This window comes from Drosophila pseudoobscura, chromosome X (genome assembly GCF_009870125.1).
Source record: "Drosophila pseudoobscura strain MV-25-SWS-2005 chromosome X, UCI_Dpse_MV25, whole genome shotgun sequence".
Lineage (NCBI taxonomy): Eukaryota > Metazoa > Arthropoda > Insecta > Diptera > Drosophilidae > Drosophila > Drosophila pseudoobscura.
In genome coordinates, this window is record NC_046683.1 from 45,270,248 (window position 1) to 45,291,889 (window position 21,642).

Sequence of the window (21,642 nt, forward strand, 5' to 3'; positions counted from 1 at the left end):
CGTTGAGAAGTCGTCAATTACATCATGTTTTTTTTGTAATTATTATAGTATATAAAGCATGATCGTATCAAGTATTCATAGACAGAGATAAAAGGAAATTCAAGTTGTAATAAGATATTGTTGCATTACTACAATCTTCAAATGAAGCCAATGTAAAGCCCAAGTACGCAAAATGTTGTGCATCATTGCATTTCATTTTATCTTTCAGACTTTCATAGGCCACGTAGTGGAGCGTCAAATCAGTTTACTTATTAATACCAATATAGTTAGACATGGGAATTCTTTGTAAGAAAAACTCTTCGGGTTTTTGAAGATGATACAAATTCACTTAACCAATTGTACCTTAAAATCTTGCTTTATTTCACTAGGATAAACAGACGCTAACATGGTCGGGCCCGCGTCCAGTACTATCAGCATTAACTGACCAACCTTACATATCGGGGACTTTTCAATGCTTGGATTTAAGCCGGCTTTTGTTATATAAATAGTTCATACTTATGGTCTTTTAAATTCATATTTTTTTGGCAGACTAAAAAATATTAAAACTTAATTATTCATCATTAATTCTCCAGGAAACTTCATGGTTCCCGACCCTGTCCGCGACGCACAGTTTTTCATTATAGATCGCACAGCAGCTGAAAATATGGAGAGAAAATAGAATAGCTTTATTTTTTTGGCTACTATTATCGGCTTTCTTAATTTTGATGTCAAGGTAGGAAGAGATTGCTTGTCAAGGTAAACAAAGAAAGGGTAAGTTCAGTCGAGAGGGAAATGGAGTGGAAACCCCTATCAATATATTCCATACTGAAAGAAGTGCCAAACAAATGTTGGTGCTATCTTTAGGAGTAGATGAAACATCAAAATGAATGCTATTCCTTTTTTGAGTGGGACATGCTTATCTCTCCCACGTTGTCCATAGTATCCATGAATTCTCCACACTTAATGTTGGTCGTATTTATTAGGTTATTCAATTAAGGTTTCCATCTTCGCATAAGGCAGAAATATAGGCTTCGATTGTCTTCCCATTGTGCACGATGCAAGAATTAGTTCTTCAAGGCTTCTGCTTCGTTTTGCAGTTCAATGAATGGGTGGAGTGCAATAAATATGGAATGTTATTAAACGCGAGGTCAACGTAAAGCTGTTTGCCTTTCCTGTCAGCAAATTGTTCCTTATATTTATCAGCCTTTTCTGCGCTCCTTTGATTCTCAAGCCATATTTTCTATACTTTCAATATGTTCCGATTTCGATTTATTTCCTCGCGCTCTTGATATAGAGCCAAGTACGTCTTTAATCTAGAAGTTTTGATAGCCTAAAGTATTAAAATTTGTATTTATTTAACCAATAACGTGTGTGCTTACTGTTTCAAGCGGTGTTGTTTCTTCTGAAAGTTTATCTTATCCTTTTCGCGATCAGAATGGGCAATGTTGTGCTTGGAACGCATCTCTTTCTACCGAGTAAACCTGGTCCTGGCACTCATTGCCGCCCTGCAAATTGCAAAAGGCCACATTGGTCTGGAAGTTTTTCTTTGTCTGCTTCACATTCTGGACATAAAAAAACAATGATCCATCGGAAGAAATTACGCGACGATCTTAACAACAATTAAAGCCCTAGTCTCGCAGCTTTGTATGTAGTCGAACAATTGTTATTCGCCGCCCAGTCCTGTCATTATTGGTGCGACTTTTTGCTTGCAGACTTTTCGCTGCCATTGGGTCCAGTCAATACATTCCGATATTTGCTGGGATAATAAGCATCCTTGTAGGGCCTGCCAAATGAAAAAATATTCTGCTAAGACCAACTATGTGTGTGGAATACGCGTATGTGAGTTCATTTCTGCTGATTACTTACACGAAATTTGTCATATGAACGAATTTCATCCTTCCCTTTAATTCTTTACGCCTCTGTGGACTTTGAATATTGTTTTCCATTTCCATTGTGAACTTATTTTGCGCGGTTTAACTCCAGTTGTTCACCTGTTTAAATAAAGGGGGGGCTAAGTTGGCTTTCTCATCGGTATATTTACTGTGTGTTTTGAAAACGGGACGGTATATTTCGGTATATTTATGAGGGTCATTCAGACCGTATATTTCATTGATAGACCTGCGATCTCACTGATTTTCTTTACAGATTTGACATGTCCAGCTGACAAGACTTGCATAATTCAACTTTTCTAAGTATTTTCTAAAATTTGGCAGTATTTTTACATTGTCACATGTAGAAATCGTGGACCATTTCCCAGGCCACATCGAACTAGCATTCGTGATCAGGATCGTACTCCTGATCGTTTGCCATCAAAATCTCAATTTTTTCATAAATGGCAAAAAGTGGATAACGAATGTTTTTCACACTGGCGCTTCCATGGGGCCTATATGAAAAACACGGGTGTCGCTTTTGACAATTACATAAAAATGTAGTTAGTTAATTCATGTAATTAAACCTTATTTTATAAACAATATAATAGAGATGAGAAATTAAATTTACCCAGTCTTGTAGGAAAGTGACTCATTAATCGGGTAAAATTATGTTAAAGTCGAGAAATATGTCAGTATATTTTCAAACTGTGAGGTATATTTCGGTATATTTTCTGAGACCGTATATCTTATCGATAAGTCCGCGGTCACACTTGTCAACACGCTCAACAAATAAAAATAAATAAAAATTTGTAAAAACAGATACCGCAATATGAATTTACGTAAAATAAACGTTGTGCAGAAACTTTCTGCATTTCCTTTACGTTTGCAATCTACAAGCACTGCGACTGCGGAGCTGCCGGCGGCGATCATAAATGAAAATGTGGAAGACAGCTCTGTGCACGCACGGAGACTCAATAAATCTGGCTTACAAGAACAGCATAAAAATATTGTAATGGGTGTTCCACCTTATCGGGATGCGCAGTCTTGGATACACTTGACCGAGAAATATCAGAGAAAAGTCTATGGCCTGTACGGTGCCAAGAGTAACGTTAATCCAAAGATTTGCTTTGATTCAAAGGCAGAGCAAGAAGTTATGCAACTGGACACTTTCTTTAAAGTACTGGAAAAGAGCCGCCTTGAGAAAGCAGAGAAAATCCAAAAGACTAATGACCGCGATGAAGACATAGCCAAGAAACTGGATAAGCTAGAGCAGTGGAAATCTGATTTGAATGCAAAGGTTGCAAAACGCGAGGCAGAAGCTGCTGCTGCGATAGCGCGAAAGGAGCGGTTGGTGGAGGAGGTTCGCAGGCATTTTGGATTCAAGGTGGATACTCGTGATGAACGATTTAAGGAAATGCTGGAGCAAAAGGAGAAGGAGGACAAGAAAAAGCAAAAGGAAGCTAAGCGTAAGGCGAAGGAGGAAAAAATGATGGCGAAACTCGTGGAGAAAACCTCATCCTAACTTAACAAAAAATATCGAGAAATAAATTAAACCATCATTAAGAGTTCAAGAAAAATGTACACTATTTCATTATTGTTTAGAAGGGCATGTTCTAGTCCTAGTCCTCCCATAGGAACGATTGGTTTCAAGCGTAGCTACAGCTGGAGCGATTGATCTGAACGAGCATCCAAAAAATCTGGACCCGAGGCTAGCCAAAACATCGCTTTTGTTTAATTTGCACTTCGGATTTTAATATGTCAGCGGTCGGAAATCAAATTTTAGATATGTATTATATAAAGTAAGTAAATTTATGTGTGTCGCAGGTGGATTGAACTTTTTGCAGGTAATATCGACATGTTGCTGCGACTAGTAGCAGGGGTTGCACGCCGGCTTCCAACACTTCCCCTTTTCTTCTTTATATCTATTATCAATTCGTTGCAGATTATACAAACTTCCACAAAACGAGAAATCTGAGGAGAATCAAGATCGTCCAGCATTTTTTGAGCCCTTATCAGTGCTTCCTTGGTCCGTTCAACCTTGTGAAGGGCTGCATTGGACTTAATAATGAGAAGAGTGCACAGAAACTTCCATAGCAAGTTATTACAGTTCTTAGTTTCTGGAAAATAATAAGTTTTTAAGTCACATATGGCTATAATTACAATATAAGAAATAGATAGTAATAGCCTTACCTTTCAATCCCTTTCTAGCTGCAAAGCAGCATTCGTCAAAGCGATTTGATTTCAGATGAGTGTAACCAATTTGATGAAATAGATAGCATTTCTCGACCGAGTATTTGGCAAACAGCATTCGTTTTTCCAACCGAGATATCAATTGTCTGAGAATTACGAATTTCCGCAGTAGTAGCGTGGATGTATTGTTGGGTAGAAACTCTTACCTCGATTTTGACATAGACAGATCTGACAAATTTGACTCCTGATGAGTGGAGCGGTCTCCAAACACGAAATTTTGAACATCCCACGACTTTTCGGTGGGAAGGCGAAGTAATTTTAAAAGACCATTCTTGTCGGCATACAGACTCCTGCCGGGAGGGACTATACACTGTTCAGCAAATGCTAGCGCCAATGTGTTGTACACTTCGTTCATAAATTCAAACTTCCAAGGCATAATCCGATTAGTTTTTAACACAACGTAGTCTCCCATAACTTCCTCCACGTACTTTGAGAGTTTCTGAACACAGCAATAATGACATTCCTTAATGACTCCCAAAAATTAGGAAAAAATAAAAACTCACCGCTACGTTACCGACGGCACGGAGATATCGAATACTCCTTAACACCGAACGCATATTACGACCTGTTTGGTACTGCATACGGAAAAGATAGTCCTCCCGAAATTTGTCCATCAGATTCTGGTTCGTGAATTTGTTGTATCGAAGATAGTACATGGGAGCACGTGCATGAAGCATTTTCTGAAATATTTATGTACATTTTTTTAATAATTCCAATTGCGATTGTTGAAGCACACATCGTACATACCAAAAACAATTTTAGTTCCTCGTATTTCTTTTTATTTAGAGCTCCCAAAAAATATTTCGAGTTTTGGCACTGTTCAAGAAGCAAAGTCGGGTTCCTGAAGAAAGTGGATAGCATCAGATGATCAATTGTTTAGTTTTAATATGAAGTTACCTCAGCAATTTTTTCAAAAAAACCACGTCAATCCATGACTTGTCCATGTAAATTTGATTAAACACATTAAATGCCCGACTTCGTCTTGCGATTTCCAGTGGGGAAAGTAATTCGTCCTTTTAGGAATTAAGAGGGAATCATGTTAGGCGAACTAAAAAGAATGTACAGAAGTGTTACACATACTTCGATTTCAAGGATACTTAACACATCGCATTTGTTTTGTTCCTTTAATAATTTCCACAGTGGCTTGTTCTGCACTTGATTTTGAGACTTCAGGTCGCTTTCCTTCACTTGGATCAACAGTTTTTCATTCGCAGATATAAAGTGTGTTAGCTCCACTCCACAACAGTCTCTTATATTTTCGTCAACCTAAAACCATTAATGAATCAGAATCCTTGGGAATTTGAACGCACATGAACATTGAAGATAAATCATACCACAATAAGGCGTTGCTCAAATGCTTTAATTTTGTTTCCTTTGAATAGCCGGGTATTATCGTGTAATTCCGCCTTGGCATTTTCAAACTGATTTAGTTCATAGAGGGCATCACAAATTTCCAAATTAATTGGAGCGTTTTGTATATTGAGTCGCTCCAAAATTCCTGTAAATCATATAAAACTATATATGTATCATATTATGCGGGCAACAAATTCTCAGAGCATGAACATACTTTTTGCTTCTGCACAGTCCTTTAGAGCACCTTCAGTTTGGGCATTCTTCCGTTTGGTTTGGCTCCGGTGGTAAAGAGTCCCGTAATCCTCTGGCAGCATGGAGAGTGCCTTGTTGTAATAGTACATGGCCATGTTCTCCCTTCGGCGGCGAGAGTAGTACGAGCCCCAGTCCTTGTAGATGTCATGCTCTATTTCAGGACTCCAATCAATTTTCATCCATATTGGTATGGCATCTTCAATTCCTGCCGCCGGTATAGGACTCGGAACAATTGACGTCATTTTTTTGGTTTTATATTTTTTAAAAATTTATTTGTATTGTGTATTGTGTTTTTTAGTTAATTTGATGTGTGTGTGGAATGAGTACTTATAACATAATGATGGAAATCAATTTGAAAATTTGCAAGTTTGAATTAAACGTAAATTTCAAGGGTCCCATGACCTATCCTGGGATATTTTATTTTTTGCTTTCTGATGTATAAAAATCTTTTGCAAGAGTGTTGGGGCAACAGCTCCTCCCAAACGGCTCGACAGATTTTTATGAAATTTGGTTTGTATATTTAGTGGGTATGCGAATAAGTTGTTAGCTATTTCTGACCTTCCTACCACCACCCACCATTTTATAATCGTGATTTCAGTATTTTTCTATGAACAATATCCCATACAAAATAAAAACCTAATCGAGTATGCTTTGATCTATTTGTGTGTGTATTGTTACGTGTTTTGTGACTGTAAAATCTTGGCATCCCGATGTCGCAATTGCGAATTGCATTACGAAACCAACAACGAAAATTGCAAATGGCCAACAAGTACGTAGTGCACTTATGTATATCTGCTTCGTCTCGCATTCGAGTATTACCATGGTATGGAATATTCCGCTCATCCAAAAGTGCTGATTGGTGCTATGGACAAAGACCATTGTCATGCGCTCAAACTCAAACATGAGTCAGACGGTATGTGTTGTCTCACCAGAACTCATCGGCCATCGGCAGGGATCCAGGTTCTAACCTTATGCAAATGTGCTAATATGGGCGGTGAGGATCTCAATCGAGTAGATCCCGAACGCGCACTCGCCAATCTCATATATCGACAAGAGTCGGGCGCATATGAATATTGAATGAGCAAAATGAATTATTGAAATTCTTCAAATCAAAGATGCATATTGTCTCCGAAATCAAGTGCAACAACTGGCGTCAGATGTTGGGTTGCAGAATGATACAAATCAAAGATTTAGATTTAGGCTTCGATTTGGGAACCTCCAGTGGGCAAAACCATCGAGCCTGCTTCCATATGTTGGCTAAGAACGGACTCACACTGAATTGCTCTTCGAAATGAATATTGATGATGTTATTGGCAGAACAAGGCTGAGCAGGTCAGCTAGTAAATAACAATATTTTGAGAAGGTTCCTGCCATCGGCAGAACAGCGCACTCGTTAACTCGAAGATTTTAGAACTATATTACTTTTGTGGTGGATTTGATATGTGTGTGTGTAACACTCAGAAGGAAGCGTTTCCGACCTTAGAAAGTACAAATATTCCTGATCAGCATCAATATCCGAGTCGATACAGCCATGTCTGTCTGTCCATGCGTCCGTCTTGTTCGAATCCTACTTCGCAGAGACCATAACAGCTATATCAGCCACAAAATTTGGCAGATTTCTGTGATATCATACATTATTTATTTCTACATTTTTTAACGCCGCCTGTACGAAAAGGTGGCTTCCAAAATCATTGAAAATCAGGATATTTCGTATAGCCAGAAGGATCAAATCAATTTGCCAAAGTTATGAAACCCTTCCACGCGTTTACTCATTCTCTCTCTCTCTCTCTCTTCCTCTCACACTCTTTTTCGTGCAGTGTGTGCCTTTTGCGGATGGTGTTCGTGAGAGAAATGAAAGAGAGAGACAGATGTAGCGGAATACAAAACACTACCGGAGAAATGGTAACAGATAAAATATTTTGACCTATTTTAATCAAATAGGTCATTAGGTGGAAAGAGAACAAACAAATTGCAAGAATTAATATTAGAACAAAACTAGCGGTCGTGGTTTTTCTCATTCTCTTTATGTTTTTTCTATCTCTCACAAGTGCTAACAAAATTGAGAAAAATCTCGGAGAGACATCCTCGTCACATTAACCAACAAATCAATTCGTTCGATTTACGAGCAGGGATACCAAAAGACAGAGAGAATGATAGAGCATGAGGCAGTCATCGGATCCGATACTAATTCCGGCACATAGGTTACATAAATCATAAGCTCACACTTATGACTGAGTACCGGGTATAAAAGTATAGCAGCGGCCTTTGCCGCGCCTCACAACATTCCCGCTCGTTTCGGCACTTTTTGGTTTGGTATTTTCAACAAAAAGAGATTCCAGTTGATCTTCAGTTCAAAGTTTGCAAGGTGTTCTTGGAGGGCTGACGCATACATAGTTTCCTCAACCGAACTTTCATCACTTTCCGCTTCGATTTAAATCGGATCCCCTAATTCGGGGCTACAATGCTTAAAATAATGTCTTCATCCTTAAGAAACTGTGATGTAGTAGTAGCACTGTCATGTCCAATAGCACTTGAAGTTCTTTTATTTACTCTTAACCACAGCTAGTTTAAATTTTCATAAATGTTATTGAAGCATATAATAGCACATAATTTGAGTTTCCCTCTAAAAATTCGACGTACAAGATGCAGGTGTCCATATTTTTATTCGAACTATGTAGAAATTCGACTTTTGGAAGTTCGAGTTACGGAAGCAGAATTGGACGTGATTTGTTCCCTAAACGCTGTTGCCATCCGTTTTAGTTCAAAATGTAGACAAAATGTAGAAAATTCAAGTTACAGTCGTTCGAGTTAGGGAAGCTCAGCTATTTTTAATGTAGGTAATGTATCCAATTGACTGCTTGCGAAAAAAGATGTGGAAGGAGGTTGTACGTTTCCGCGTTGTTTCTTTATATTAAATTCTTTCTCGTTGCAGGCTATACAAACATACACAAAACGAGAAATCTGAGGAGAATCAAGATCGTCCATCATTTTTTGAGCCCTTATCAGTGCTTCCTTGGTCCGTTCAACCTTGTGGAGGGCTGCATTGGACTTAATAATGAGAAGAGTGCACAGAAAATTGCATATCAAGTTATTACAGTTCATACATATGGCTATCATTACAATATAAGTAATGGAAGAAGCCTTATCTTCCAAGCCCTTTCTAGCTGGAAAGCAGTGTTCATCAAAGCGATTTGATTTCAGATGAGTGTAACCAATTTGATGAAATAGATAGCATTTCATTAATGATGTCACCTCAGACATTTTTTCAATAAAACCACGTCAATCCATGACTTGTTCTGAACTTTATTTCGTGACAGCTTTTCATTCGCAGATATAAACAGTGTTAGCTCTTCTCCACAACAGTTTTTAATATTATCGTCAACCTGAAGCCATTAATGAATCAGAATCCTTGGGAATTTGAGCGCTCATGCACATTGAAGATAAATCATACCACAATGAGACGTTGCTCAAATGCTTTAATCTTGTTTCCTTTGAATAGCCGGGTGTTATCGTGTAATTCCGCCTTGCCATTTTCAAACTGATTTAGTTCATAGAGAGCATCACGAATCTCCAAGTTAATTGGAACGTAAACGGTAAACCAGTAAAGTATATATCATATTATGCGGGCAAAAACATTCTCATAAACATCCTTTTTTATATTTTTTGTTGTGTGATAAATGAGTGCTTAGAAAATGCTTAGAAAATATATTAAATGCTACACTCTTTGTATATTCTAAGCGGCCACCACCGCCACCTGCCAATAGGACGACAGAAACGTGACACATGCACATTTGTACATACATATTTGTCCGCTTTATATCAAGTTATGTAGAATTATAACTAACAGAATTAAAAGAGAGTTAGAAACTTCAGCTCTAATTGGCTTTTCAATGCCGCGTTCATTAAGAACTTTACAGTCTCTTTGAATCATCGGAACGATGTGATGTGACACACAGATGTGCACAGTTGTTGCTTTAGCAAAGAGCCAATTCTTTCCTAGGTATTCCTAATTCTCTCTTTTGCCGACGAAGCAAGCGTGCATCCACAAAGTTGGAGTATTAGGAAGGAGTTCATTGTGCGAGAGCTGCAATTATTTATGAATTTAGTTCTCAAATAAATCTGAAATCCACAAGCTCGTAACAGAAAGAGTCGGATTTTAACGCCTGCGCACTTAATTATCTCTAAAATTCGTGCCGTTTTAGTTGTCTTGTTGGTCAAGTTCTTTTAGTCCTCCTGATATGCCAGCAGTTATGTTGCACCTCTTGTGGGCTGTGCATCATGTGAGCAAACTGTTCAAATGAAGAATAACATGTACATATATGTATATCTGATGGACTAATTACGAGGTTGTGACAGTGCAAAGCCTTAAGATTGTGGTTTTCTAAATACGCTTTTAAACATGTAAAGAAATAACTATGATAAACCAAAGTATGGAAATGTGTGTGTATAAAATGAAGAATATAAATTTTTCGCAACAGCAATCTAGACCAGGTAGGACTTGACGTTTCTAGCCCATCGTTTCGAAACCTGTTTGGAATATTTTTTGATATTTTTTGAAGTTAATATGTTAATTTTTTAAAGATTTGCTTGAGGTGGGATCCTTATTATATAGTTGTCTGACGGCTAACTAGTATATACTCTAGTTATCCGATTCAGTTCAGAATAATATTGGCTCCTCATACGACGATAGAGGTGCAAATTATTTTCGGGAATTCAAATCCCCAAACCATCGAGCCCTAAGATCTATTTTAAAGTTTCTCTCGGGGAAAAGTATCGGTTAGGACACATGTGTGTCATGAAGCGACAGATCCAGGACATACATATGCTCACGTTGAGAGCTAGTCTCAGCCAAACCGCACAGAAGGAGCGAAGCGTGAAAATATTTATGGTTTCATTAGGGTGCATTAGCCATGTGTTCATAATTACTCAACTTGTGCGCTGTTGCCTGTTACCTAAGTAATGGTTGCCGGTGTGCGGTTCTTCTTCGTATGCATAATCATGTGCAAATGTATGGCCATCTAGGAACTCTCTTGCTAATCTTCTTACGGTGATTCCAGCTAAAACCCCTGTGGCAGAAGGTATAATCAGCAGTGCGAAAAGCAAAGCATACACATCATCTGGCGCACTAAAACATTTAGTTGTCATAGGAACTATTGGTGTCTCGAAGAAAATATGAATAAATCGAACGATAGAGGTTGGACAGAGTTTTTAAAGCTTGAGTATGGACTAATTATAACTACGAAACGCTGTGTGATCATTTCCTCTTTTTAAATCTATTGTTTTTACTTAAATGCCCATTGTCTTCTAAATTATTTACTTAAATTTTATTGTTTTTGACGTAAATATAAAATATTACTCATTCTGCGGCATGAACGCGACTTCATATCTTTTTAATTTAGAATAAACACATCTACATTTATAACATCTATATAGTAGAACAGGCACACGCGTACATACATACGTAAAATGTATCTACAGATTAGCCAAAACCATGCCTTCTTATCTTTCTATCGCTTGACGGCGCACAGTAATCTGAAGGCACCTAAAAGATACAGTGGCAGTTTCATTACGATAACGAATAGGCGGATCGGATCTCTCTCTAAAAAATTCGCCATATGTGCTTTTACCCTATTAAACTCATTTCAACAGCATCCGCTCTTGAATACGGTTAGGACAGAGTGAAAACCGAGAAAGCCGTGATTTAATTCCTAGCAAAATGGATTGGGCAACGGAGTATCCGTTTCCGGAGGGCAACAGCAGTATGGTGTTCAATAAGAGTATTGACAATATAAACCAGATACTCGCGACCAGCTTTAACATGGCTCCAGAACATGCCCTAGAAGCAGAGGAGTACGGCTGCTTCACCGCTAACTGCTCACCCTCTGAATACGTGGAGTTTGTTCTGGGTCCACAGACGCTACCACTCTACAAGGCGATTTTGGTAAGTCCCTCCTACCTCCATTCGATTGATGACTTTTTTAGTGACACTTAAGTTTCTCTTGAAATGCAAACTAACTAAAATGAGTTACTTTTCCTTTAATACAAAACTTCAGATTACCATTATATTCGGTGCTGTTTTTATAACCGGTGTCATAGGAAATCTTCTTGTGTGCATAGTGATAATACGGCATTCCACAATGCACACGGCGACTAATTACTACCTCTTCAGTCTCGCCGTTTCTGATCTGCTCTACTTACTCTTCGGTTAGTTGATTCCCGTAAAATATGCTATTTCTCCTTTCATAATCACCAATCATTTCGACTACCATCAATACATTCAGGACTACCCACTGAAATATTTCTGTACTGGCACCAGTATCCGTTTCTGTTTGGATTGACCTTCTGCAAGATACGAGCATTCATATCTGAGGCGTAAGTATAGTACATAGACTCATTATCCGGCTGGCAAAAGTTTGTTGCACAGTTCTAATGAGCACAGTCATAACCACAGGCCCATACATTTTACACGTTTCAGATGCACCTATGTGTCGGTGTTTACGATCGTTGCCTTTTCCATGGAGCGCTTTTTGGCCATCTGCTATCCGTTGTACCTGTATGCAATGGTTGGCTTCAAGCGTGCCATGCGGATCATAACTGCGCTGTGGATTATAAGTTTTCTAAGCGCCATACCGTTTGGTTTACTCACTGACATTCAGTATCTCATTTATCCACTAGGTATGTGCAAATTCTGCATCTGGAGATCAGGTCTGATAATTGCTCTCAATTTACAGATAATGCACCCATAGCGGAGTCTGCTTTCTGTTCAATGTCTCCTGAGGTTCCGAATATCATACCCATATTCGAGCTATCGTTTTGTGTGTTCTTTGTGATTCCCATGATCATTATCATTTTGCTATACGGGCGCATGGGAGCCAAGATTCGCTCAAGAGCCACACTTAAATTGGGTGAGTACTATACGAAATATCGATACTGCTGTAAATCTGACACGAAACCTTTGGCTCTAGGTGTTCGCCATGGCACCATTAATCAAGAGGCAAGGAACTCGCAAAAGAAAAAAAAGACAGTCATACGAATGTTGGGTGAGATGTTATTGATTTTTAAAAATGTTATAAGTCACATACTAATACCGACAATTTCGATTCAAATAGCCGCTGTTGTCGTTACATTTTTTGTGTGCTGGTTTCCGTTTCACATTCAAAGACTTTGGTACTTGTACGCCAAGAATATCGAAAACTTTCAAGATATAAACGAATGGCTTTTTTCTATCGCTGGATTCGCATACTACGTCTCATGGTAAATAGGTCACAAATAATAAAGAGTTCATAAGCTAGTCCTATAATGACGGCACTTGTTCTTAGCACCATCAATCCAATCGTATACAGTGTGATGTCGCGTCGCTATCGGGTGGCATTCAAGGAATTACTCTGTGGCAAGCCTGTGGGAGCCTACTACAACAGTGGATTCGCACGGGATTGCTCGAGCTTTCGAGAGCCCACAACGGCAACAACTAACAAAAGAGGCTACGACCGTGTCCAATCTGTAAGTACCAGTATTTAGACGATATTTCTGAGCCATACTGACGTATATACTCCGTAGAAGGGGAGATAGGGGGCTGATCTTCAACTAAAACACTAGATAGAGTCTATTGAGATTGAGTACTAAGAGTTTAAATATTCGCACACTCTTAAACTGAGCTGCTTTAGGCCTTCCAGTCCCATCCCTTTTTCGACCATTCGTTCCTTTGGCAGGAAGATCTCATAGAGTGCTGATCAGAATTGATTACCAATGCCAAATATTGGCTTAGATTGGATTAGAACTGATGACAACTAATTATAAAGATTACCCCAATGCCTTTTACATATATTTATACAATTAACTTATTTTTTAGGTTCACGTTCGATCTAGCCATTATGATAACGCTAACGAAACAGCTTCTATGTCTTCGAACAGAGTGCTAATCAAGAAAACATATAGCCTTCCTCTACCAAAGGTAAATATACAAACAAAAAACTTAAGTTTGATAACGTGCCTAATACGTTATCATTTTTTTCTGTGAACATTGTCTTTCTTTTTTATCTGTTTGCTTTCTTTTATCTCTTTTTTGGGTTTGTTGATCACTTTACGATTTATAATAATTCATAACTATAACCATAAATGGTGGTATCTTTAGCAGTAAATTGAAACACTTTATGATATATCCCCTGCCAAAGGATTGATCGAATGTAGACTTTCTTTTTTGCCTGCAGAATCTTGTATTTTAATGATCCTACTAACTGTTTGTGCACTTACTAATAATTTATATTTTCAGAATGCAGACTCCACCTTAATAAGCAGAACAGATATTGTGATTGTACTGGAAAATAGTGCAAGTGCCCGAACGGATGGCGAAGATTCAAAGGAAACTTGCATTTAAACATGTAAGACTTTAAGATTACAATGGAAAATTCTGAGTTACCTTCCAATTTAGTCTTTTAGATCTAACGAACTGGGAAAACAACCTTCACATGATTTCTACATGGATTATGCGCCAAATACTGGAAATCTTCTCAGTTATCGTTTGCACATAGGATCTCCCTCCTATGTAATTTTTTTCTATTAATAAGCAAATATATTAGGACATAAACGATCTTTTAGAATACATAATTTATTTAATTATAGGGTAATTGATTTTACGATTACGATAATACTCTGACTGCACTTTATAAACCCAATGCACGCGCACTCCTTAATCATTTCTTATTCATAGGATAAGGAATTAGGGATTAGGAATTTTTAAGGCAAATACCAATGTATATACAAACATAAATAGAATTCTAAAGCATAAATATAATAATTATTATTACAGACAGAATGAAAACGGAAACTTCCTAGTTACAAAACTCTCGTGAGTAGCGTAGAGAAAGACAAACATCGTGTGCTTACGATCGAGATGAACCTTTCGTTGGTTTTTAAGATGCAGATAATTATAATATTTCAAAGACCGAAACTAACTGGCTTTTTATCAATGAGCACATTAACGATTTACAGTTTCTAAGATGTTTTGCATGACAATGATAGAAACCAGCATTTCTTTATATCTTGTTCTCCTAAAAGAAACCAATGCCAAATTGCCAAACCAAAACGAAAGTTGTACCATTATAATCTATAATTATAGTTCATTTTCATTTTCATTATCTTACGCTTGAAGAATGCATAAATTATCGAAATTATAATAAAGGAAATGAATGATAAACTTTTCGACTCCGAAGTGAGTACAAATATTCGCTGATTAGCTAAAACCTGTACTCGTTCGCTTTAATACAAATGAATAACCTTTGATATGTGTATGAATGCAGGTCTGTATGTTACTTTCTCCAACAAGACGAACAATTACCAAACAATGAATAATATTTACCGCATATTCATATACATATTACTGAAGCTCGGGTCTCATAGCACATAAGCATTACGTTCAACAAATATACAAATGTACAATAACCTATTACTGCTAGAACCAAGTCCAAGCTAGAGTCTTGCTGGTTGGGTAGACACGTATCTCTATAAGTATGGCATTATGATAGCCAAAGAGGCCCCATCCATACTTTTCAGTGCTCAATTTTCGCAGACGAGGGTATTAAGAGCTTCGGCTCCAACGGTTGCATTTCCTAATTGATTTTGCATCGACTCCACTGTGCCACACTTTCAAATGGAAGCATTTTTGTCTCAGTGTGCAAGCTGGCGACGAACAAGCCGCATTGCCCCAGTGGTAACGATGGCAAACAGGTTTGGAGCCACACATGGACTGGTTCAGAAATGTTCCACTTGTAAACTTAGTTGCCTCCGAGTCCGAGCCACAGCCAGCGACGACCGCGACACCATCAAAGCCGAAGAAGAAAGTGAGATGATTGGATCGCAAGATTGGATTTATTGGCTTTTTTTTATTTTGTGATATTGTGATCGACTAGCGGTTCTTTAAATAACGAACGGTTAACTAAGTATTGAGACCTAGGTTTAGGCAAAAGCTGCATCGCATCGCGCATTCGGCTTAGACGGCGGTGCTAAGATAACAAAGAAAGTGAGATCAACTTGTTTGGATAGAGCTAAAGATGCTTGTCCGAAAGTTTCCTGTCTGTTTCTGCTTCTGTGTGTGTGTGTGTTGTGTGTGCGTGTGTGTATACGAGTAAAATTTGAAAGAAATTCCGCTTTTTACTTTCGGAAAAGATCTCGAAGCAGCTGCGGAACTGAGAAATGTCAAATATCAATAGACCGTCGTGGAATCAAGTCGCGTAGCAACGAACCAGCTCTGTTTTTTTTTGAGTAATTTCCCCCAAAGCCCCGAAAATGTCGCAAGGCGTAATTAAAATACTGAACAATCTTCTAACGATACTCATTGTGAGTGCCTGCGTGTTCTCGCGAGTGCAGTGCAACAACAGCGGCAAAGAGTTTACGAGTGACGCTGATCTTCTGCGCAGTGCACGGCTGTTCGAGTTCTTGGGCGAACCCAAGCACTTTGGCCACACTCGCAGCAGGCCTCCAGGACCCAATGTATTTCCACTGCATCGCGTGAATGCACGCTCGGACGGCCCTGCTCCTCCACAAAACAAATATCCAGCCAAATACACCTTGAGATCTCCCCTACCACCAGGAGGACCGCACTTGATGGGCTTGGAGCAGAATGGGAACTTTCCGTTCATCGAGAACAACCCACAGCACAGGGGATATCATTATGATAACAGCAAGCCCGTGCGATTTGCACACTTCAAGGATGCTGTGCTCGATGTGGGCAAGAACCAATTCGTTCGACCAGAAGGTATTCTCCAGTATCCCTCCGAGCAGTACATACAGAACTTTAAGGCCTCCCACCGGTTCAATGGAAATGTGAATGTATTGCAAAAGAACCCAGGCCCAGCATACACGCCGATCCAGCAGCATGAGATTCCCGTACAGTCCGCCCAGTACTTGCACTATCCGAAACCCTACGCCCCACCCGAAAACTACGGTCCGGTGCAATCGAAACAGGCCGTCATGAAAAAAGCGCAATTTCCGCAGGAGCACAGCAGCTACTCGGTGTACGAAGAGTCGGAAAATTTCCCGAAACAAGGCATTCCCCAAAACCAAGGCAATTTCCGCCAGCCAGTTGCCCCGAAAATAGATTCTAAGGAGGCCCAGGATTACCTGCACTTCATGGGCACCAATGAGTACTTCCTGCCCAAACGCGATCCTGACTATAAGAAATTGGACGCTGAGCACGACGGCATCTCCATCCAGCATCCCCATCAATATCCACTACTGCAGCAACAGCAGCAGCAGCAACTGCAGCAACAGAAGCAGCAGCAGCAACAGCAGCAGCAGCAACAGCAGCAGCAACAGCAGCAGCAGCAACAGCAGCAACAGCAGCAGCAGCAGCAGCTACAGCCGCAGAGTCATTATCCGGTAAATGGGGGCGGTCAAAGTCAACATCTTGCCACAGACAATAGTCTCTCATCCAGCTATAACGAGCCCATCCAAGTGTCGGATCTGTTTTATAACCAAGATCCCGCTCCCCCAAATGTGGCTGTTGTTCGCGGCAGCTACCAAGCCGGTCAGGATGTGTTTGTGGTCAAGTCTGATGGAAACAAGGCTGTCAAGCATGTGGTTCTAACTCCAATGGCAGCCCAAACCACGACACCAGCCCCACCCTCAACGCCAAGGAACCAAAATCTCCAAAAGAGCCACAAAGGCTTTACCCAAGAACCCCTTCGGTTTGAATTTACCGAGCAAGATGCTATTCGAGGACATATAAGCTACACCCAATCTCCGCAAGGGCACAAGTACACCTACGAAACCGTCTATTCGACACCGCACCAAACCAACCTGGTCCAAGCTCCGGCTCCAATCGCCGAGGTCTCCAAGCCAATCAAGGAATACAGTGACGATGTAGAAGACAGCGCCGACACCGAAAATTCGAAACAGGTAGGACAGGATCCAAGACAGGATTATACTAGGCCATAAATCGTTCGAACTGTGTTTTCTTATAATGTTGATCTTATACTTTTCAGCAACAGCAACAAAGCGAACAATCGCAAATCCAAACTGCAGGTGTTGCGAATTCGCAGGACGATTCAAAGGCCACAGAAAGCTACTGTGAAAATATATGCGCAAATGTTTATGATGAAAACGACGAGATAGTTTGTGGATCCGACGGATACATGTATACGGGAGAAACTCAATTAGAGTGCTATTCGTCCTGCCTTAATATAAGTAAGTGAATACCTTGAAGGTCTTGAAATTAGCTTTTGTGCATTATTGAAACTATTTTATTTCGTTTCAGGTATAACTATCAAAAGTAAAGGATCTTGCACATGAACCCTTCCTATGTTTGCCTTAATGATACTTAGAATAGCGAATACAATTTTTTTTTAATAATTTATTTATATTATTTATTGTTAGCCTAATTGTATTTATAATCACAGCCTCAACTACTTACATGAACAATATTGCTAATGTCTAAGGTTTTTAAAAAGGTAGATATATTGAAACTGATTTTATTGTAGAACTTTGACTCTTGCTACATTAAATAAATATTTAATAGTGATATAATTATCAATCTTTTCAATCATCAATTATTTATTAGCAGACTGGAATGATGACCAAATAATAATTATAATATTCTATAGGGTGTACACTTTTTTGTAATCTTGCCACGATTTGTCCCCATTAAAACTGCTTTCGGACGAATGGATGAGAATTTTGCTCTGGCAAGACTCGATTGCGAGTAGTACACCAAGTTCAAACGGCGAGTCTTGCCCCGATCAGCTGAGCGTACTTTAAGTCAGGCCTTGATTTAGGATCAGGCCTCGGTATTTAGCCTGCGCTTGGTGATTGATTCTCTTGGAATGATTGCTTTGAATGGTTGAATTTACATATGTACATAGCAGGCACCGTGGGTAGTTTCTAGCAGTCAGTTTTGCTAGCTTTATTGTAGCCATATTGTTATTGTAATTTGTACCAGTACTCATGAAAAAATGAGTGACGTCATGGAATGTTAGCTTTGCGGGCGGTTACAGAGGCATGTTAATTAAGCAGAGAGCTAACAGCTAACAGAGATATAACAAATTCCCTCGTTTAGTTACAGCGGCATGTTAATTAAGCAGCGAGCTAACAGCGAACAGAGATAAAACAAATTCTCCCGTTTCTTTACAGCGGCATGTTAATTAGTCAGCGAGCTAACAGCAAAAGATAAAGAGAGGGAGAGGCCTTGACCTACATTACTGTGTGATTCGGTCACAAACTTTCGCTTTCGTTCTTTGTGGGAGAGGATGACGAGCTTTGAGTCGCCCACGCTGCTCTGCTGCTCCCCTCTCACCCACCACTTTGACCCAACCAAGCTGCTGCAGCTCTAATCATAGATCTCGCGACGTGATCAACCCTACACATGCATACATATACGCTACGCTCTTACTCGGTCACTGACTTTCGCTCTCGTTCTTATCCCTGAGATAGGGAGAGATACTACAAGCAGAGCTTTGAGTCGCCCACGCTGCTGCAGTTTTATCACAGCTTGCAGTTCCCCCGCCTCCGTCAATCAAAGCAGTCATAAGATCGGTCAATTGAATAGTGCGTGCAGAGGCTCGCGCGCGTCTTAATGCAAGTCAAGTGAAAAGTGTAAGGCAAAACGCGGCAAAAAGCTTATAAAAGTGCGAGTGAATAAAATTTACCACAAAAGTCGAAGGCAATAAAAGGCTAAATAGCCAAAAAGTGTTAAACTGACATCAAATGAAAGCGAGAAAGCAGATGAAGGCAGCAAGGAATAAGAGGCGATAAGCAGTGCAAGCAGTCTAAATGGGCAAAAAGTGTGAAACAAAAATTACCCGCAAGAGCAATATAAAGAGCGGGAGTACAAGGCTAAACGGCTAAAATGTGAGTGAAAGTGTTAAAGTGAGATCAAAAGCAAGCAGTACAAGGTAGCAGAAGTATTGTGGACAAGAAGTGCCAGGCTATATGGGAAAATGAGTAAAAGTGCGAATGGCGGAGCTTTGACTCGCCGCTGCTGCAGCGATGCTTGCAGCTTCCCGTCCGATCCCGCATTCAAGGCGTTTAATTTAATCGAAAGACGAATGGTGTGAGCGCGCCTGAATGCATGTGAAAGATTGCCAAATAATAATATTCAACGCAACGATAGAAAAAACAAGTAAAATTCAACGCTTAACTTTTGAACTATAAGAACTGGTGAGTGTTTCTGTTTTGGTTCACTTTGCGCACTACTCTTTTTCCTATTTCCTATTTTCTATACTTATATTTTCTCTTTTCCCTCCCTTTGCATTTTTTGGACTTGAGCATTGAATTTCTACTGGTGTGAATGTTTTGTTTTTCAGTTAAAAAGCTAATAATTAATCTTAATAGGTTGGATCGGTCAAACCTCTCGGGAGTACCAACCCTGCTCTACGCAATTATAAAACATTATGGGAGGATCTATTAAGACTTATTTTTAAAAGCGGGTGACTTATTTATGAATATTCGGGCTTTGGCACACTATATATATAGGAAAATTTGAAAATTTTCACAATTTTAGGGCTAAGGACGACAGGGGCAAGAAAGCGCGTTGGAGCTTTCCAGCAGGTGTACGTGTGACAGGCTAGAGCTTGGTTTTGGGTGTACTACTACTGCCACATAGGGTTCCATCCGTAGACACCCACTTTCTACCCATGTAGGGCTGGCTCTCAACGCGAGAAACACTTGTCTGTATTTTTTTATTCAAGAAAGATCTGTGGAGTAGTTGGCTCGTATGATTGATTGGGTTAAATGGGAGCTAATTCCTTTAGAGCGCTGATTAAGCGTTTATAAGCGATTATTTTAAGATATTTATTTTTATTTTTCTTTTAAATTATAACATGATTTGTAATTTTAATGATTTTAATGGTAGAGTTGAAAGTAGTAGATGCATATGTAGTATTTTTCTAAATTAAACAGCCAATCGACCCACAATTAACCAAAATGGTATTCGCTGGATACAGGCTTATCATATCCACTGGGTCCTGGAGACATAGTATCCGCTGGATACTGGAATTGAAATGGAGGCCCCTCTATGCGATCCCTATATTTAGCATTGTTTTATGCATGTTTTGGAAAATTTTAATTCAATTTGATCAAAAGATTCTCAAATGAGACACTGCATGTTTTTAAACTTTTTTTTCAAAGGATTCTCAAATGAGACACTGCATGTTTTTAAACAATTTTAATTCGCTTTTATCAAAAGATTCTCAAATGAGAGACTGCATGTTTTTAAACTTTTTTTTCAAAAGATTCTCAAATGAGGACCTGCATGTTTTTAAACGATTTTACCGAAAGATTCTCAAATGAGACACTGCATGTTTTTAAACTTTTTTTTCAAAGGATTCTCAAATGAGACACTGCATGTTTTTAAACAATTTTAATTCGATTTTATCAAAAGATTCTCAAATGAGACACTGCATGTTTTTAAACTTTTTTTTCAAAACATTCTCAAATGAGGACCTGCATGTTTTTAAACGATTTTACCGAAAGATTCTCAAATGAGACACTGCATGTTTTTAAACAATTTTAATTCGATTTTATCAAAAGATTCTCAAATGAGACACTGCATGTTTTTAAACAATTTTAATTCGTTTTTACCGAAAGATTCTCAAATGAGACACTGCATGTTTTTAAGCTTTTTTTTTTCAAAAGATTCTCAAATGAGACACTGCATGTTTTTAAACAATTTTAATTCGCTTTTATCAAAAGATTCTCAAATGAGACACTGCATGTTTTTAAACTTTTTTTTCAAAGGATTCTCAAATGAGACACTGCATGTTTTTAAACAATTTTAATTCGCTTTTATCAAAAGATTCTCAAATGAGACACTGCATGTTTTTAAACTTTTTTTTCAAAAGATTCTCAAATGAGGACCTTCATGTTTTTAAACGATTTTACAAAAAGATTCTCAAATGAGACACTGCATGTTTTTAAACAATTTTAATTAGATTTTACCGAAAGACTC

At 38.9% G+C, this 21,642-nt stretch overlaps 4 protein-coding genes and 2 long non-coding RNA genes across 11 annotated transcripts; 4 read left to right on the forward strand and 2 right to left on the reverse strand.

Moving 5' to 3' along the window:
- Positions 1 to 1,146: 1,146 nt before the first annotated feature.
- Positions 1,147 to 2,019, reverse strand: LOC26533293 (uncharacterized). 2 transcript variants are annotated; one of them, XR_004470391.1, is made up of 3 exons: positions 1,846 to 2,019; positions 1,359 to 1,541; positions 1,147 to 1,292 (listed from the first exon to the last, which is right to left on the reverse strand). It is a non-coding gene; the product is annotated as an uncharacterized lncRNA (long non-coding RNA). The 2 variants fall into 2 exon arrangements; XR_004470390.1 differs by having other exon boundaries at positions 1,359 to 1,762.
- Positions 2,020 to 2,576: 557 nt separating this feature from the next.
- On the forward strand, positions 2,577 to 3,427 carry CRIF (growth arrest and DNA damage-inducible proteins-interacting protein CRIF). Its single transcript, XM_033382697.1, has one exon. It carries the CDS (start codon positions 2,680 to 2,682, stop codon positions 3,370 to 3,372), a length of 693 nt encoding a protein of 230 aa, XP_033238588.1. The 5' UTR covers positions 2,577 to 2,679; the 3' UTR covers positions 3,373 to 3,427.
- A 153-nt stretch (positions 3,428 to 3,580) lies between these two features.
- LOC117184537 (uncharacterized) lies at positions 3,581 to 6,044 on the reverse strand. Its single transcript, XM_033382691.1, has 9 exons — positions 5,668 to 6,044; positions 5,435 to 5,598; positions 5,181 to 5,366; positions 4,998 to 5,113; positions 4,848 to 4,941; positions 4,604 to 4,780; positions 4,247 to 4,539; positions 4,041 to 4,186; positions 3,581 to 3,967 (listed from the first exon to the last, which is right to left on the reverse strand). Exons 1-9 carry the CDS (start codon positions 5,945 to 5,947, stop codon positions 3,660 to 3,662), a joined length of 1,764 nt encoding a protein of 587 aa, XP_033238582.1. The 5' UTR covers positions 5,948 to 6,044; the 3' UTR covers positions 3,581 to 3,659.
- Positions 6,045 to 8,397: 2,353 nt separating this feature from the next.
- LOC117184539 (uncharacterized) lies at positions 8,398 to 9,011 on the forward strand. Its single transcript, XR_004469935.1, has 2 exons — positions 8,398 to 8,542; positions 8,638 to 9,011. It is a non-coding gene; the product is annotated as an uncharacterized lncRNA (long non-coding RNA).
- A 2,040-nt stretch (positions 9,012 to 11,051) lies between these two features.
- Positions 11,052 to 14,924, forward strand: CapaR (Capability receptor). 5 transcript variants are annotated; one of them, XM_033382693.1, is made up of 11 exons: positions 11,052 to 11,646; positions 11,759 to 11,909; positions 11,987 to 12,077; positions 12,181 to 12,380; positions 12,437 to 12,610; positions 12,671 to 12,745; positions 12,815 to 12,959; positions 13,025 to 13,205; positions 13,555 to 13,656; positions 13,975 to 14,083; positions 14,134 to 14,924. In XM_033382693.1, the coding sequence occupies exons 1-10, from the start codon at positions 11,422 to 11,424 to the stop codon at positions 14,077 to 14,079; spliced, it is 1,449 nt and encodes a 482-aa protein (XP_033238584.1). In that variant the 5' UTR covers positions 11,052 to 11,421; the 3' UTR covers positions 14,080 to 14,083; positions 14,134 to 14,924. The 5 variants fall into 5 exon arrangements, with proteins under 5 accessions (XP_033238584.1, XP_033238583.1, XP_033238585.1 ...); XM_033382692.1 differs by having other exon boundaries at positions 14,142 to 14,924; XM_033382694.1 differs by lacking the exon at positions 14,134 to 14,924 and adding an exon at positions 13,837 to 13,918.
- A 424-nt stretch (positions 14,925 to 15,348) lies between these two features.
- On the forward strand, positions 15,349 to 18,240 carry LOC4813160 (putative mediator of RNA polymerase II transcription subunit 26). Its single transcript, XM_033382690.1, has 3 exons — positions 15,349 to 17,597; positions 17,684 to 17,885; positions 17,956 to 18,240. Exons 1-3 carry the CDS (start codon positions 15,987 to 15,989, stop codon positions 17,988 to 17,990), a joined length of 1,848 nt encoding a protein of 615 aa, XP_033238581.1. The 5' UTR covers positions 15,349 to 15,986; the 3' UTR covers positions 17,991 to 18,240.
- The last annotated feature ends 3,402 nt before the right edge of the window (positions 18,241 to 21,642 follow it).

Excerpts from the sequence above, each read along its gene's own strand:
- CRIF (XM_033382697.1), top strand. The coding sequence starts at position 2,680 with ATGAATTTACGTAAAATAAACGTTGTGCAGAAACTTTCTGCATTTCCT.
- LOC117184537 (XM_033382691.1), bottom strand. The coding sequence starts at position 5,947 with ATGACGTCAATTGTTCCGAGTCCTATACCGGCGGCAGGAATTGAAGAT. Across the intron at positions 5,114-5,180 it reads TAAGTATCCTTGAAATCGAA|GACGAATTACTTTCCCCACT; the intron begins GTATGTGTAACA and ends AATTCCTAAAAG. Across the intron at positions 4,942-4,997 it reads TTTTTGAAAAAATTGCTGAG|GAACCCGACTTTGCTTCTTG; the intron begins GTAACTTCATAT and ends CACTTTCTTCAG.
- CapaR (XM_033382693.1), top strand. The coding sequence starts at position 11,422 with ATGGATTGGGCAACGGAGTATCCGTTTCCGGAGGGCAACAGCAGTATG. Across the intron at positions 12,960-13,024 it reads TTCGCATACTACGTCTCATG|CACCATCAATCCAATCGTAT; the intron begins GTAAATAGGTCA and ends ACTTGTTCTTAG. Across the intron at positions 13,206-13,554 it reads GCTACGACCGTGTCCAATCT|GTTCACGTTCGATCTAGCCA; the intron begins GTAAGTACCAGT and ends CTTATTTTTTAG.
- LOC4813160 (XM_033382690.1), top strand. The coding sequence starts at position 15,987 with ATGTCGCAAGGCGTAATTAAAATACTGAACAATCTTCTAACGATACTC. Across the intron at positions 17,598-17,683 it reads ACACCGAAAATTCGAAACAG|CAACAGCAACAAAGCGAACA; the intron begins GTAGGACAGGAT and ends TATACTTTTCAG. Across the intron at positions 17,886-17,955 it reads TTCGTCCTGCCTTAATATAA|GTATAACTATCAAAAGTAAA; the intron begins GTAAGTGAATAC and ends ATTTCGTTTCAG.